The 17,473-nt window shown below is 43.1% G+C and overlaps 1 protein-coding gene across 12 annotated transcripts in view; it reads left to right on the top strand.

The window, feature by feature from the left end:
* AFDN (afadin, adherens junction formation factor) overlaps positions 1-17,473 on the top strand; it is a 3,286,836-nt gene that overhangs the window by 2,643,061 nt on the left and 626,302 nt on the right. For all 12 annotated transcript variants that reach the window (XM_044063225.1, XM_044063199.1, XM_044063191.1 and 9 more), the window contains one exon: positions 14,319-14,410. In XM_044063225.1, coding sequence (XP_043919160.1) covers positions 14,319-14,410 — 92 coding nt within the window. The remainder of the gene's footprint in view (positions 1-14,318; positions 14,411-17,473) is intronic.

The following is a 17,473-nucleotide window of genomic DNA, read 5'->3' as shown; positions in this document are numbered from 1 at the left end:
ATCTAACTTTTTTGTTAATAGATTCGGGCTGCAAACTTATGATTGTCTTTTGAGTCTTTAGCTATTTTTCTCTCGAAATTTGCTTTGGATGATTTAACATCCTTTGTGAATAGTCAGCTGCATTCGTATGTACAGCCCCCTGGTCAGGTTTCATTACCCTGATGTTACAATTTTGAGGTAATTCTATCAGTAAGTTGTGCTATTCTTGTGTTTTTTTTTTTTTGGCTCCCCTTTGAAATGTCGGTCCTTAAAACGCTGAGCGCCTTCAAGCTGAAAAAAAAAGATCAAAACTACAGAAGAGCAAATTTCGAAGATTATTGCTCTTTAAACTTCATTTTTGCAGGGGTGGGCTTCCCCCACTGCACCACCCTTCACATCCCAAACTTACATATACCAACTGTGAGATCACTTTACCTTGGAGAAAAGAGAATATTCTGGGAAATGGCCATCTTGGACTTCTTATTTGCAAGTCTTTTTTTTTTTAGACATTCAGTCTCTCTGTCTTGGCATTTCAAATGGTTATCTTCTTTTTGTCTAACTACATAATCATTAAAAATATTGGTTGGGGGTGCGTAACAAACTGTTACCCAGCAGGGCCAGCCTTAGCTGATATGGCGCTCTAAGCGAAGTAGTGCTCCGGCGCCCCTTAAGCCCCACCCACACCATACTCATGAAATACACCTACGAGCCATGCCCACAGGTAGGTCACTTCCCAAAAAAGCCACTCCAGTCATTCACTCCCCAAGAAAGCCAGTTCAGTCATTTCCTTTAATTATTTAAATGCATAGAAGAAAGGATAGCTTGTAATGTAGTTTAAACTGCAAGTGAAGTTGGAAATTTCCTTTAATGTTGTTGTTGTCTTTCGGCTTTTCCCGGTTAGTGGTCGCCACAGCGGAACTCCAGTCCGCTAATGATTGGCAGTAGATTTTTACGTGCCGAGTTGCCAGCTCTGACGCACAACCTTCAACGAAGGTACGCCCATTCACGCATGTTTCCACACAGAAGACGCTCTAGCTGAGAATCGAACAGGACAACATCTTACTGTGAGGCGACAACGCCTGCTTTAATCTGTTTCTCCTTCACACATACCTTACTATAAAATGTCATGTCTTCAGAAAATAGAAGCCCATGTGCCTTAGTTCAGAGGGTTGCTTAGCTTAATTTACTCTTGGTTAGGCGCAAGCCTTACAGCTCAGTGAAAGTAGAATAGCAACCTCTCTCCTCCCTGTGTACAGAAGCTTAAGATAGAATAGCACAAACACAGATAGCCATTTGCTAAACAATACAATCTTACAATGAAAACATGCTTAACATGAGCGGTAAAATTCTCTGCCACTGAAACTGCATGCAAACCCATATTTATAGAAACTGCATCTGGTCAGTGGAGGATTAAGTTTACATTTGGGTTGTTTTCAAAACAGACTCCTTGCACACATTTTTACGGCCATGCATACATGTATTTGTTCTTTGATTCAACTTCCTGATTGCATTAAATTATATTCTTTATGTAATACAGCACCACTTGTTAGAATGTGCTTTAAATTTGTAGTTTTAAGCATTCTTTTAATAAGCAAAGAAACAAATTGTATAAACCAATAATGACAAAACTACCCATTTCAGAAAATTTCAACCATAAAAGGCCACTCGGACTTCTGTCATTACAATCCACCAATATCACTCAATGCAAACAATCTCTCCAGAAGATAAATCAGCTGAACAATTCCACATTAAAGAAATCTGTAACTAATGAAGAGATTGACACTGGCAAACAATGTTACATCTACAAATTCAGAGACAGCCTGTGAAGGGAGAAGTGCTTGAGGTGGGCAATATTTCACAAAAATACAAAGGATAAACTAAAAAGCAGGATGCCTGATCCTTAAATGCTACCCTGTTGTCAATAACTACACCGAGACTTCAGACCTCCTCACCAAAGTCCAATTTGTCATCGCCGAAACAATGGTGGGAGTCAGAAATGGACAATTTGAATCCATCAAGGTGACAATCCTTCAAGCTGTGTTATTATAGCAATAACCCACGCCTGGGTGTGGGTAATGCTGGATTTACCCACGGTTGGCGTGGTTTGGTCCCGAGGGCGAAGCCTGAGGGACCAAACAAAGCCAACCATGGGTAAATCCAGCATTACCCACACCCAGGCGTGTTATTACTATACAATGACATTATTTAAGAAAAAAAATAATTACATTTCTTAAATAATGGCATTGTATAATGCCTCTTTGCTGCCCTTCCACAGCTGTCTGGTATTCCGCGGAAGTTCTGATGTACTGCGCATGCCTAAGCAGTACATCAGAGCTGTGGGCAAAAGCAACGGAGAAAGCAAGATCTCCGTTGCTTTTTACTGTTTCGCTATGTTAAATGGGTTTAACATAGCGAGACAGCCTTAAAAAAAAAGCAACGGAGAATCTTCGTTGCTTATTTTAAAGCTGTCTTGCTATGTTAAACCCATTTAACATAGCGAAACAGTTTTGAAAAAAGCAACGGAGAAAGCAAGATCTCTGTTGCTTTTTACAAACTGTTTTGCTATGTTAAATGGGTTTAACATGGAGAACTTTAAAATAAGCAGGTGATCTCCGTTGCTTATTTTAAACTCGCTATGTTAAACCCATTTAACATAGCGAGACAATTAAAAAAAGCAACGGAGAAAGCAAGATCTCATTGCTTTTTACACTGTGTCTCTATGTTAAAGGAGTTTAACATAGCGAGACATTTTAAAAAGCAACAGAGATCTCCGTTGCTTTTTTTAAACCTGTGTCGCTATGTTAAACTCCTTTAACATAGCAAGACAGTGTTTTAAAAAAGACTTGTACTAATGGAAGAAGTCCGGGCGACCGGACCTTTTTCCATTAGTATAAGTCGATTTACAACGTGCACTCTGGCCAATCAGCGTGCACGTTTTGGAATATTAATGGGGGGGGTCATGGTATAATAAATATGTTAGCTTGTTATTAAGTAACCTGTTTGTTAGTTTGTTGCATCTGTTTGTAAGTCTGCAAAGTATACTTTAATTGTAGAGCTTCTATCGTTGTTTTTTGTTGTCTACTTTATTTTCTACAACAGCTATTTATATATCTTGTCATAATAACGCTTAACTACTATAACTGTATATAAAACACAGAAGTGCAGAGATCAAGCACTCTACATGAACAGCCTTAGATTAACAATAAAACAAGACATTTAATTGCTTTTATAATTATGATTACATGCAATATTCATTTCAATTGCAGTGGTGATATTGTATGTTTAATGTACAGTGTTTGTATACTATATGAGATGCCATTAAGGGATTGGGGGTTGGTATAATGGTTATGGTGTTTATCCCACAGAGACAAGGTACAGTGTTTGATTTTAACCTTTGAAATGGAAATTGACTAGGCTTAAAATGGCCCACAAGGGCAGCTAACCTAGTACTTTCCCTATGGACAAGAATGTTCACTATTGTCTTAGATGTGTCAAGCTTATGTTGATTATGATTCATTCAATTTTGGATGTATTTCAAGTCCTTGTCAAGTGACTGGGCAGTAGACTTATTGCCCTGAGGGAAGGAGAGTTAAACTGTGTATCACAGGCATAGCAGTCATAGTGTAAGCTGCTGTCCAGATGTTTTGTCCTGAGGGAAGGAGTTAAAACTTTGTATAACCAGGATAGCAGTCGTGGTATACGCTCCTCCCCAAATGAGCTCTCATAGTAGAAGGATGCACACAGAGACAGCAGTGGACTCAGAACAGAACCATGTGGGACACCAGAGGTGATTCAGTAAATGGCTGAAGTATGAATACCAAAAGCAACCTTTTGAGTGCGTCCAAAAGGGCAGAAGGCAACCCAGTCCAGATCAGTTCCTGAATTCCCACGAGTTTTCAAAAGATTATGTAGAATGTTGTGGCTCACTGTATCAAATGTAGAAGTGAGATCAAAAGACCAGGGCAGAAAAACAATGATCATCTCTCACCATTAAGAATATTGCTCATGACCCAAGTAAGGGCAGTCTCTGTACTAAGTCTACTGAGAAATCCAGATTGGAATAATAATCAGCACAATACTCTTGTAAAACTGAATCAAGCAGTGAACAATCTACCTTCTCAGTAACCTTTCCAGGATATGAAAGGCTAGCGATGAGGCGGTAATTGTAAATGTTATCTAGTCTAAGAGAAGATTACTTCAATGTAGGGATCACAGAGACCTCTTTTAACAAAGATAGAAAACCCCCACTATTCTAAGATGATTGGATGATTTATTAAATCAAGGAGCACAGCAAATCAAGGCAGACATAAGTCAGTCCTGTTCGGTACAAATCCAAGCCACTGGTAGCTGATCACATGACTGAAACATCTAAAGCTCACACTTGTTTGCCCTGACTAATTTAATTGCTGCTAACTATATATCTCTGACTGTATCACATAGCACATTTTACTGACAGAAATGCAAATTACACATAAATAAAAAAATCACCCTCAATGCAGAGAGTAAGGATTTTTTTTAAGCATTGGAAGCCACTACACTTTCATCCACTTTAGTTCTATATATTAAGATCACACAACTTGGGAAAGACAGAATCATTTAACATATTCCCATTCCCCCCAAGCTTAGCAGTCTTTATACAACATAATATAAACCAAAGAAGTACATAACTGTTTCAAATACCAATGACATAGTCCACATAAAAATGTTAATAGCGTTATGATTGTGATAAAGTAAGTCAGCAGTACTAGATGACCAACTACTTACTGGCCTCATAGACTGACCCTGCACTTTTCTCTCATACAGAAATGAGCAAAATCACTAGTTTAAATTATGCACACACACACCTAACTTCTCTGTGTTCTGCCACAGCATTAGCAGCACATGCATACAGTGACTCTCTTACAAAGCAACACACACACGTGCACACACCGACTCTCTTACGCAGCAACACAGACTGTCTCTTTCAAAGGAACGAACGGCTAGTTTAAATTCCATACACACACCTACTCTCACACAGTAACACACACACACACACACTTTATATCTCATACAAACAGAACAGTGAATTAAAATTCCATACACATACATACATACCCACAGACATTCTCTCACTTTAAATTACACATAGAGACACACATACACTTAACTTTCTTAAGCCAAACAGCCACACGTGGAGACACAGACTTAACTGTTCTCTTCAACTGCTGGGTTAAATTCCGCGTGGAACTGCAGAATGCTTTTGGATGACGTTGGCATTGTGACGCACGCAAGTTTCTCCTTAAAGGAGAAGACTTGCACAACACAAAGTAAACTTTTTTTTAAGTTTCCTGGCTAACCTGCAGCTGTAAGTGGGAGGGTGCTCGCCTCCCAACCTCCACCCTCTGCACTTCACCCTCCGCCCTCTGGTTGCAGTACCTAGAAGAGTGTAAACTTTATATTAATTAAAGTAAATAAATAGATAACGCGCCCTTTACAAAGCCAGCCTGTATGGCACCCTAGGCGGTAGGCTAGTTCACCTATGCCTAAGGCCGGCCGTGTTGCCCAGGTAGGGAAGGGGTTATGAGCAGCAGTAACATGGTAGTGTTGCATTTCACCTAACTGGCTATGGGTGTGTGACGAGGCTAGCAGGTTTCATATTGGTCGCAGCTGGCCTGGTAGGATCCGAATATGGTGCCACAGTAGTGAAAGTTGTAGGGTCAGTTTGTTAGTTTAGACTTTTTTAGAGATTTCTGCCAGCAACAGGTCCTAGTATTCTATCTGTAACAATTTGTTGTGATGTGTGCAGACTCTCTAAGAGTATGGTGTCAGGATTCTTTAACTGTGATAGGCAGGTGAAGCAGTTTTCTGCTTTTTCTGAAATCCAGTTATTTGATTTGTCTGTATAATGTTAATCTAATGTGAGAGTGTTCAATCTCGCCGTTTGTTCTTACACATGGGTGTCGGAGCTGATCCTCGGCTCCGAGTCGGCCGCTTAGCAAAGCTCTGCATCCAGAAGAAGCTCGAGACCAACCTACCTCCCACAATTCCCTCTGTCTTTACCTCAGATCTAGTTTGCCGCTGCAACCGATCGCATCGTTCTGAAGAGCTCTGAGCCAACTGGAACAGATAAGCTAACTTTTCAAAGAAAATTTTCTTTAAAAATTTCTAGGATTGTAGACTTATATAGTGTGTGTGTGTGTGTGTGTGTGTGTGTGTGTGTGTATATGGTCTGGTTTCCCCTTTAACTATATATATAGTGTTTTAATACATTTATATTTAGTTTAGGTTATCTAGGGGCCTACCCCACCTACTAAAACCCAGATTTGACTACTTGATATACTTGATATCATTATTGCTGTGACACTTTACTTTTTGACATTATTCTTGACTTTCAATTCTTATTATGTCAGAGAAGATTGTCAGGTTTTAAAAGATGTCAGTGCGGACAGAAGATGTCTGTCACCGACAACCATAGCTCCTGTGTCTACTGTCTTGGCCCTCTCCACCTTCAGGAGGACTGTTCCATATGTCATTCCTTTAGTGGAAGGGTCATGACAGATAGGCGCAGGAAGCTTATGGAGAGAGGTCTTCTGAAGCCTGCTTTCCAAGAGGCTTTAGATAAGTCAGACCAGACTTCTAAATCTTCGAAGGAGTCAAAGACTTCGGAGCCCACGTCATCGGCTCCAAGTTCTTCTTTTAAAGTTCGTTCACCGGTTCCACAGACTTCGGGGCCGAGTGTCGAACTATTGTCGGTCACCGAGCCTCGGGTCTTGGAACCGGTGACGAAACTGCCACCTCCTGCTCTTTTGAGGTCAGCACCGTCCTCGATTCCTTCGACACAGTCTTCCAGGCCCCCCTCCGACACCGACGTAGATCGTGTGGTGCAGAAGCTTATGGACAACACGGCCTTGTCCAAACTCATTGCAGTCTCCTCTCAGTTGGTGTCGAGACTCGAAGGCCTTCCCTTGTCTCCATCTGGTCCTCCTCCGAGGCCTACTCAGCCCTCGGAGCCAGGAGACACTGATCTGCTGATAGTGGAGCCCTTGGTGCCGGAACCGTCTCTTTCTCGGTCGGCACCGTTGACCTCGACTCCGTCTGAACCACTACCGGACTCGCGGAGCCGACGATCTATCCTTGGGTCCGGGATCGAGAGCCGAACTGATGTTTCGGTGCCGACTCTCCCTCTCGGCGCCTCGGCACGGATCACCTCGGCTCCGTCCTCGGGGTCGGTGCCCTTGGCTTCTGCGTCGGAGATACCTCCGTGTTCTTCGGAACCGGGGGATTCCTCGGCTCGGGGTCCGGGGGCCTTCGACCTTATGAGGAACGTATTGTCTTCCCAGACAACTACTTCAGCAGAAGCAACGTCTCCCTCCCATAAAGGCCCGTTGTCATCTTCTGCACCTACAGCTACTCAAAAGCGTCGAGCACCAGTGTCTCAGCCGCTCCCAGAGGGAGCCCCCTCTTCCTCGGAGGCTTCATCGGATGCCCCACCCCGATGACGTCCCGAGGAAAAGATTGTGCAAGAGGAGGCACTTGGATTCTCCACAAGAGTCCTTAACATCAGACACTGACTTAGATGAGTCAGAAGGGTCCCCAAAATCACCCTCGGAGGATGTCTCCTTCTTTGACATCCTGGAGATCCTAAAACAGAGAGGTGATTGGCAAGCCCTACCCCCTTCTGAGGATGAGTCAGTTTTGCTGAAGGCATTCGGTGCTCGCCCTTCTTCCTCCTGGGTCACTCCGCCCTTCGACGAGTTAATGGAATTAATTGCTCGAAGGGCGTGGGAGACACCTGACACAGTGGAGCCAGTTCCCAGAAAGCCTAATAAATATATTATGGCCCCTCAGGATAAGGCATACCTCACAAAGGGAGTTCCAGTGGATGCTATGGTGGTGGCAGCTGCCACGAAAAAGGAGATGTCCGAATCTTCCTCGTCTGTCCATCCTCCTAACAGAGATTCTAGGACCATGGACAGATATGGGAAGCACATTTTCAGTTCAGCGACTTTTTCCATGCGATCGCTGAACTATTTGACACATTTCACACGCTTACAGAGGGATCTAGTCAGAGTTGGGAGATACCCTCCAGGGTACTACAGATGCTGCTGTCTCGGATAAGGTTACAGCACAGCTCAATACCCTTACATCTATTGTAAACTCGTCCATGAGGCTCATCTCGTATGCAGCCGAAGGATCGAGTAGGGCTGCGGCTTCAGCGATTGCTCTTCGTAGACAATCCTGGATGCGCCTATGCTCCTTTGCGGAAGCCTTCAAGTCTTCCTTTACTAACACCCCCTTTGATGGTGCCACTCACTTTGGCCCCAAAGTAAAGGAGACCCTGACCCGGTGTGAGCAAGAGGGAAAGACTCTGTCTGCTGTCGGAGTTCGTTTTTCCACCTCATCCAGACCATACCCCAAAAGGCAACGAGGTGGGAAAATGTGGTTTCGTAAACCCCAGGGTTCTTTCCCAAGCACACAGGGTGATGCCCCCTCCAGAGGCAGAGAGGGGGGGCAGAAGTGGAAGACGTCGCCCTGGTGGCAGAGGGGGTCCGCAGAACCAAGGCGACAGGGATACTATCCCTGGGAAGCCTTTCCAGCACTCCTGAGAGGAGGCCCGACTGTCCCGCTCTGGAGGCAGTCGGGGGTCGCTTAGCTTTATACCCTCAGGCCTGGCAAAGTCTTACCTCAGACAATTGGGTAAAAAGCATTATTACCAGAGGTTACAAAATTCCATTTCTACTTCCTCCGTTACCACAGAAAAGATTCCCAGATGTACCGCCCCATCTGCGAGAACCTGCAGCTATAGTCCGGAACTTACTCAAGGTTCTTTTTAGTTCCAAAAAAGACAGGGGACTGGAGGCCAATTCTGGACCTAAGCAATCTCAATACCTATGTGAAGAAAGAAAAGTTCCGGATGGTCACGCTTCAATCAATCCTTCCATTCTTACAGAAGGACGACTGGATGTGCTCAATAGATCTCAAGGACGCATACTACCACATCAAAATGGCCAGAGCGTCCAGAGATCACTTGCGCTTCTGGCTGGGAGCCAGCCACTTTCAGTTTCGGGCCCTGCCCTTTGGTCTAACCTCAGCCCCCAGGGTTTTCACCAAATGCATGGCAGTGGTAGCGTCTCACTTGAGACGCCTAGGATTCCGGGTGTTTCCATATATGGACGACTGGCTCCTTACTGCCACCACCGAACGTCGACTGATACAGGCCAGGGACTACACACTCAGCCTTTGTGTTCACCTAGGGATTTCGATAAATTTCGAAAAATCTGCCTTACAGCCATCACAGCATATTTCATTTATAGGGGCAGATTTGGATACCCGTTCCTTGCTTCTAAGGCTCCCCTCCGCAAGAATAGCTTCCCTACAAAAACACATATCTCTCCTTCTGTTGTCCAAGAAATCCCCAGCCAAACTAGTTCTGAAAGTCTTGGGACTCATGTCAGCTTCCCTCATTGCAGTTCCCATGGGAAGACTACACATGAGAGCTCTCCAATTGCTGCTGTTCGCACAATGGTCGTTCCAACAGTTACCGCTGACACACGAAATTCACATTACAAACACCTGCAAAGCACACCTGTCTTGGTGGTTACAGAATCACAGTCTCATCGACGGCCGACCGTTTGTGTTACCCACACCAACAGCCACAGTGACCACGGACGCTTCCCTGATAGGGTGGGGGGGCATCTTTCAGGGACAGACAGTCCAAGGCGAATGGACCAATCTAGAGTACAACCTGCGCATCAATGTCCTGGAGATGAGGGCAGTGTTTCTAGCGTTGCAACACTTCTCCTCCCTTCTACCTCTAGGGACTATTGCAGTTCAAACGGACAACATGTCCGTAGTTTGGTACATAAACAAACAAGGAGGAACCAAGTCTTACCAGTTGTGCAGAGAGGCCATGAGAATTTGGCAATGGGCAGAGTCCACGGGTCGCTTTCGGATAGCAACACACATCCCGGTGTTATCCAACGTTATAGCGGACAGGTTGAGCAGAGCCATCCTGTTACCTCACGAGTGGTCCCTCAACCAGACAATAGCGGAAATGATATTCCGCAAGTGGGGCCAGCCTTGCTGCGATCTGTTTGCGTCTCCAATGAACGCCAAATGCAGAAGCTACTTTGCCCTGTTACCCCCTCCAGGGGATGTCCCCAGGGACGCTCTGATTCACCATTGGCCCCCGGGTCTCCTGTACGCTTTTCCCCCTATACCTCTGATACCGAGATTTCTCCAGAAAGCCAAGGATCTAGAAAGGACTGCAATTCTCATTGCCCCATTCTGGCCTCGTCAGATTTGTTTTCCCTTTCTTCAAGCACACCAAATATGGGAGCCCTGGATTCTGGACCCAGTGCCAGACCTACTGACCCATTTGTCAAGAACTCCCCACCCGTCGCTCCTGTCCCTCAGATTAGCAGCTTGGCTGCTCCACTTCCCTTCTTAACCAGGTCTGATGATCTCTCTCCGGCGGTTCAAGACATTCTAGTAGCCTCTCATAAGGCTTCCACTACAAAAATTTACACTAGTAAGTGGAAACGTTTTGTATACTGGGTGACTCCACAGCATTTAGATCCCTTAATAGCCCCACTAAACAAAGTTTTAGAGTTCCTATCCATGCTGTTTCACCAGGGAGCCTCTACTGCCACTTTAAGGGTTCAGTTGGCTGTTATTTCTAACTTTAATGTAGGAGAGAATGGAGCACCTATTATGGCTCATAGGCTTTGTAAAGCCTTTTTGAAAGGATCCTTTCATCTTAGACCACCAGTCAGGTTTCCTACAGCTCCGTGGAATCTAAACCTCCTCTTATCCCAGCTAATGTTACCACCTTTTGAACCAGCTTCTTCCTGTTCCTTAAAGTTCTTGTCCTGGAAAACTCTCTGTCTAGTAGCTATCACCTCAGCCAGACGAGTGTCGGAACTTCAAGCTCTTTCCATTAAACAGCCATATTTAATATTTCATCCGGACAGGGTATCTTTACGCACCAACCCTTCTTTCCTCCCCAAGGTTTGTTCAGTTAACAACATTAATCAATCCATTGAGCTTCCCACATTTTTCAAAAATCATTCCAATAAGCTGGAGTATATGTTGCACAAGTTGAATGTTCATAGACAACTCAGATTCTATCTAGATAGAACGAAAGATCGTAGGAAAGCAGACCAGCTCTTTATAGCCTTTGCGGACAACAAAAAGGGCATGGCAGTGACGTACTCTCTCCAAATGGCTAACTGATTGTATTACCTTCGTTTATGCTGCTTCTAGTCAGAGTTTGCCCACCAAACCAAAAGGACATTCTACTAGATCAGTTTCTACATCTTTGGCTCATGCAGCCCACCTACCTTTGGACACTATTTGTGCGGCCGCCACTTGGTCTAAACCACATACGTTCATCACTCATTATAAAGTGGATGGGATTTCCAGGGACAGAGCAACCTTTGGTTCCACTGTGCTCAGGAACGTTCTTCCGTGAGTCTCTCAGGGTCACGGAGCTAGGGACGCTACCCATGTGTAAGAACTAACGGCGAGATTGAACACTCTCACATAAAGAAGTTATGTTCTTACCACATGTGGAGTGTTCATCTCGCCTTTGTTCTTACATTCCCACCCCTCCCACCCTCAGGTCAGGAAGAACGTCCAGTTTAGAGGTCTGGTCTGTTTATCTCCTGCTGCTGGTCTCTCTCTGTTGTGCTACTGGTTTGAGTTACGCTCCTTGTGTATATGTATGTATTGGATGTTTACATTATTGTTGCTGGATCTGGTGCTGTTTTGCAAACTAGATCTGAGGTAAAGACAGAGGGAATTGTGGGAGGTAGGTTGGTCTCGAGCTTCTTCTGGATGCAGAGCTTTGCTAAGCGGCCGACTCGGAGCCGAGGATCGGCTCCGACACCCATGTGTAAGAACAAAGGCGAGATGAACACTCCACATGGAACGTTATGGTAAGAACATAACTTCTTTTTATAGTAGTTGCTTGTCTTTTAATTTTGTACTGCTAGGAAGAGCTGGAGGTTGAATTGTGCAGTTTGCTTTTTGTTTCATCCCTTAACTTATGATTAGCGACCTTAGGTCAACTGGTGCCCTAGGCAAAACTGCTCCATGGTGCCCCCTACCACACCATCTGGTGCCCCCAGCCTGGTCTACCTACACCAGATAAATACTGGAAAAGTCCCCCTGCTACACCGGTGCCCTAGGTGGCCGCCTAGTTGGCCTATGCCTATGGCCGGCTATGAATTGAGGTCAGAATTTCCATGGAAAGCAGCAGCCCAGGAAGCGAGATTTTAGTTCAGAAAGAACTACTACCCAAGAAAAGCAAATGCTTAGAGCCAAGCAGGTCAAGTGTTTAGTTTCATTCACCATATTCTCATTCCAAACTAAGTATAAGTGTGTTCTGTTTAGTGGGAGAAACAGAGACAAAGCCAAAATAATGGGAAACAATTAGGACCTGCTTGCCTACCATGATAGTCTGCTGCTCTTTTATTCTGCACTGTTTTCAGACATTTTATCTAAACTTAGGTTTTCAGTCATTCTTTTTTGCTCGTATGCGTTCTATTATTATTTCTAATTATTTTCTTCCTCTACTTTGAGTGCCTGCCTTTTGTAAAATTCATAATGGCTGCTTAGGTATCTTTCTATCCCCATGCTATTCAAGTAATTTCTTCAGATGAGGTTTTTTGCATTGACACACCCCCTATCAAAATCTCACTCCTGCCTTCCTTTTCAAGCACATGTTTAACCTGAGTAGTTTTGTTTGTACCCATCAGATTCTGTTCTTTTTCATCCATATGTACAGCCCTAATTTCAATGCTTTTACATTGTATTATTGATGTCTTATTTGCTTTGCGCTTACTTGTTTGATTGTGTCCTTTTCGGACTTGAACCCTGTCCTTGCCTCCTCAGCTTTCCAATAACTCCTAACTCCTTTAAGTTTTTCCTTACTCATTTCCTCTCCTTCCAGTATGTTTGTCTTACTAGTTTACTTTAAATTTAAAACTAAACTTTTCTCAAATATCACCCTTCTTTTAACTCCACACATTCAAAGCAAAACTTTGTACTACATTCCTCTCCTACTACTCTAACACAACTCGCACCTACTTACTTCAGACTCCATTTATATATGTACCTATTTCAGACCTCCGTGGGAATCCTAATAACTGCTCCCTTCTTGTCTCACTTCTGAAACATATCCTTTGAGGCCATCACAAATCTTTCTCAGTGGTAGAGTTCCTGCTTGCACATGCTTTATACATGGCTAGAAGTAAAAGATTCACCTGTACCTATACCTGCTACTTCAAAAACAGATTTAATCAATTTACTCACAATACTATGTTCTTGTAATTTTACTTCTGAGTTGGCATGTAAAAATTAATCCAGAGAGACTTTTCTTCTGCCGTCTACTGTACTGCTTGTGGTTTAGATAAAATATTCCCCTTATTTACTCCAACAGAACTGTGGCAGACCATTACCACCCATGAGCAGGAAATGCCTGCAGTGCGAGTCTTGGACGTCATACTTTCACTTCATTTGATATCTCGTTAGTGTATCCGAACCTTGGCTTAAAAAGCATAGCAGACTTCTTTAAACTCCGCTTTTGTGTATTCCAGGTGAGAGGGCAATTATGGAAGCCAGTGTACAGTTCCAAAATTCCTGCCTGTGCCCTCTGTTTACAGCATGCTGCACACTTTGCAAAATAATGCCAGATGCATGGTCCCTTGGCAAGAAACCATTGTATTTACATATGGTCCTATAAAGCTGTGTGTGGGGCTTGTGCATTGAAAACAGACTGGAGCCCAAGATGCACATAACCCACTACTGCTAGCACCCCTTTAGCAATGCATAATGATGAGTGCTGTGTTATGGAAGACTCGAGCTTGACTGTGCAATGTTCAGAAGGGAATGGGAGACATGCAGAGAACCATTTCCTTCACTTAAAGACAAATGTACATTCACTATCAGTATGCACCTGCCTCAGGGACTTTCTCTTCTGCTGTCTACTACTCTACTCATTGAATGGTCCCTAGCCTGTGTCAGAGACGTCCCTAGTGTTGTCAGTACCTCTCTGTTTTTCCCCTTCCAGGCTATGGCCTTCTGATGACCTTAATTAATCCTGAATACTTGCCTGAATATTTGTCTAGCATTGTCAGTTGAAACTCTGTGTCATTCTTGGCAGTCAGTAGGTGAACAGTTTGTTGCTTTTGAAGTAAGATTTGCCACTAGATGTAATAGGTTTAATGGACTTTTACCACTAGATGTAACTGTCACTTTTGTTTGAATTGTAGAGTAGTATTCTAAAAGATATAAAGTCTAGTATTACTGTTAATGAAAACCAATTATTTGTTTATGCTTTCTTGCTTTTTTAACAGATCAGCCCCAGAGTCCTTTGGGAAAGCCTGTTTATTCAGGTGTGCCTAATGCTAAAATTACTTCAGTCTCAACTGGAAATCTCTGTACTGAGGTAAAGTAGCATGTATAAACAGTGAGGCACAATACAGTTTTAGTACATGTATAGTATTTATTTGTGATGCAGTTCCAACATGCAGTAGTCATGTATTCATTGCATTTCTGTGTGCATTTTCGGTAAAGTGCTGTAATTATTATTCCATTTAAGTGAATGTCCTTTCCTCTTTATTATTGCTTCATAATTGGCAAGTAGACTCTTAACTGTTTATTTTGGCTAAAGACATATCATTTTTCATGTGTATTTTAAAACCAGTCTGTAATAGTTAAACTGTTTTTACTCTTGTTACTTCTGTGTGCATCTTGTGTATGCTGGTATTGCTCTTGTATGTTAGTACTTGGCTGTGAGATCATATTTGACAGCTCAGCATTATGTGATGCAGACTAATTACTTTATGGGCTTTATTTCAGTGCTGACGCAAAAGGAAAAAAAATATTGGCTTTGGTAAGACAAGAAGGTTTGCTCTTTGTAGGGTCGCAAAAATTGGAGCAAACAACTATGTCAGTGACAGGAGTACCGTGCTAATTTCCTTTAATTGTGCCAGAACCCCCCATATTGCATGATTTCCAGTAGGCTGATCTGACTTTGAAGAGCATCTTCAGTGGAAATTTTATTTATTAACTCTCTTAAAATCCTGATCTTGCCATAATTCCTAAACGTCTCTAACACCTGTTTTAATTGACATGAACACATACCTTCTTGTTGCATGTCATAATGTTATACTCTTGGTGCACTTACCAATTACAGTATTTTTTGCTGCTTGCACAGATTGGACCTTATTCTTAATGCCACGTCATGATAAAGTTCCTGCATTCCGAGCTTAAATAAATATTTTGTGTTCCTCTGGCTGTCCGATATGCAGGACATGCATCACCACTACTAGTGCAGGCAGGAGAATTAATGCAAAAAAGATGGTGACTTAGAAGGTAGTCAGCACTGAAACTGGCTGTGCAGATGGGAGTCTAGAAAAGGTAAGGGATTAGGAGAGTAGATTTCCTTCAGAGCTGTCACTGATGAAATCCATGCCAGAGTCAGGCTCTTGCTGCTGCTCCTGAGTGGATTGGGCTCATACCTCTCTCTTTGTAAAGGTGCACATTTAGCAACCAGCTTGTGGGTGTGTGTTTGGTGTCAGTACTGAACTTCCCACATTAGAGCATCAGGAGTTTCATTTTACTTTACTAATTCATATGGAGTGAGCAGTTAAGTTGTCCAGTGAGGGCTCAGTAGGTGTACTGTGGTTTGAGAAACTTAATTCTGTGAATCCTCATGAGTCATGTGATGCTCATAAAGATAGCCCAGATGCTAGATGTGCATGTGGTTTGGATATATTATATCTGTACTTGTATTTGCACGATCATACCATTAATGTCCATTTTTTGATGGCCAATGGAACCATAGCAGAACTGTCATGATTGTGCCACATTAGGAGTGTACTGCTTTGAACTTTGGGGCATTAACATCTAACACCTAGTTGCTGTGCTTGTTTTTTGTGTTATGCAATGTCAAGCCATTCTCTTCTGAATCTAGAAGCACTGGATTTGTATCCCTGTCACTCGGGTATACCCATTGTAAGTGGATTTTAAAAATCCTAGTGCAAGATGTACCTAAGAATGATAGTAACCACCTGTATAGCTCCTATCTGCTCTCACCTGCTTTACGAAAATACTGACTTAGGTCCATAATGGACTGCCCTTTTTCTGTTCTGCCTTCACCTAGAAGTGTTTGAATCATTCCCTAGAAAATAGGGTTGGGGAGCTCTCGGTCATTCTTTGCATGGATGGCATTTCTGTAGCCTGTAAGTATGCAGATTCCATATCTTCGTTTTCTTCTATTAAGGTGGCTGGCCTGATTTTATCCCCTTCTCCTGTCAAATAGATTGACATTCTAACTGAATATCCCAGGGCAGATGACAGATTTTGTCATTCCAGCATAATTCGCAGAGTCCACTATCATTTTATTCTGCTGTTGTACAAGGAGTCCAGCCTGGTTAGGAGGGTGTTCTCATCTACCAATTTTGGGCCTTAGATCTGCCCAGTGCCTGCCTTGTGTCTCCAATTTCCAGTCCTCTATTGTAAAGCAAATTCTGGAAAAGCTGGCAAGTGCCCGCTGATTCTGGTTAAGTGAGTATGTCATAAAGACCCTTAGGTCAGCTTTCTTAGTGGGCTGTCATATAATTCTGTGAAACTTCTTGTACTGATTGTTGTGGTCAAGATAGGAAGCTTAGTATGTGCCTACACTAGACGTTGTGGCTCAGGCTGCACTTTATCGTGTATGAGCTGAATCAGGTAATTATTAATGCCCCCTTTTGGGATGATGTAATCTTTGAACAAGCATCTGCTTCTGGACTTCTACTTTCACCAGATGATATATAGAGCCTAGTTAACAGTCATGGTCTTTCTGAAGGCTTCGGGATACCTGTCAGTATCTGTCCTCATGATTTTCTCTGCTACTTTTCACATGACAGTCATTATTACTACCATGGGAATCTGTGGGTGCAGCACAGCCAATCATTAGAGAAGAAAATCTCTCTCATTCCACTTATCAGGAAGGAGTTCTCTGGTGGCACCTCAGTTTAAGACAAACCCATACTTTGTGTTTATCATTGTGGATCCTACCCAATCACTGACCCACATATGCTTTGGACATTGCATGGGGTATATACCCAGCTTCCGAAAGTGCAAAGCAGATGTCCTGGGAAAGTCAGGAACAGAACAACAAGCACATTAAGGTAAAAAAGATAATGGCCATCATTTTTGTTCTGCAAACCACATTACATTAATGTGGCTATCAGCAGACAAGAAGGTATACATTCTTGACTTCTTTATAGATTATAACTTCTGCCTTTTGTTCTAGACATTGAATTGTGCAACTGTCTTCAAGTAGATGGGTCAACAGAATCCAGTAGAGGACCAACCATGCAGGTATTTGAGAAATTTGCTTAAACTGAAACTAGACAGTAGCATCTTCCTCAACATCCTAGGGAAATGGGACATGTCCCAGATGGATATGCATCAGATACATCCCATGGAAATCATAAACTGGTGAAATTCAGATCTGAAG

This window comes from Protopterus annectens, chromosome 1.part0 (genome assembly GCF_019279795.1).
Source record: "Protopterus annectens isolate FY-2018-M chromosome 1.part0, PAN1.0, whole genome shotgun sequence".
NCBI classification, from domain to species: domain Eukaryota; kingdom Metazoa; phylum Chordata; order Ceratodontiformes; family Protopteridae; genus Protopterus; species Protopterus annectens.
This window is presented reverse-complemented; position numbering and strand designations above follow the sequence as displayed.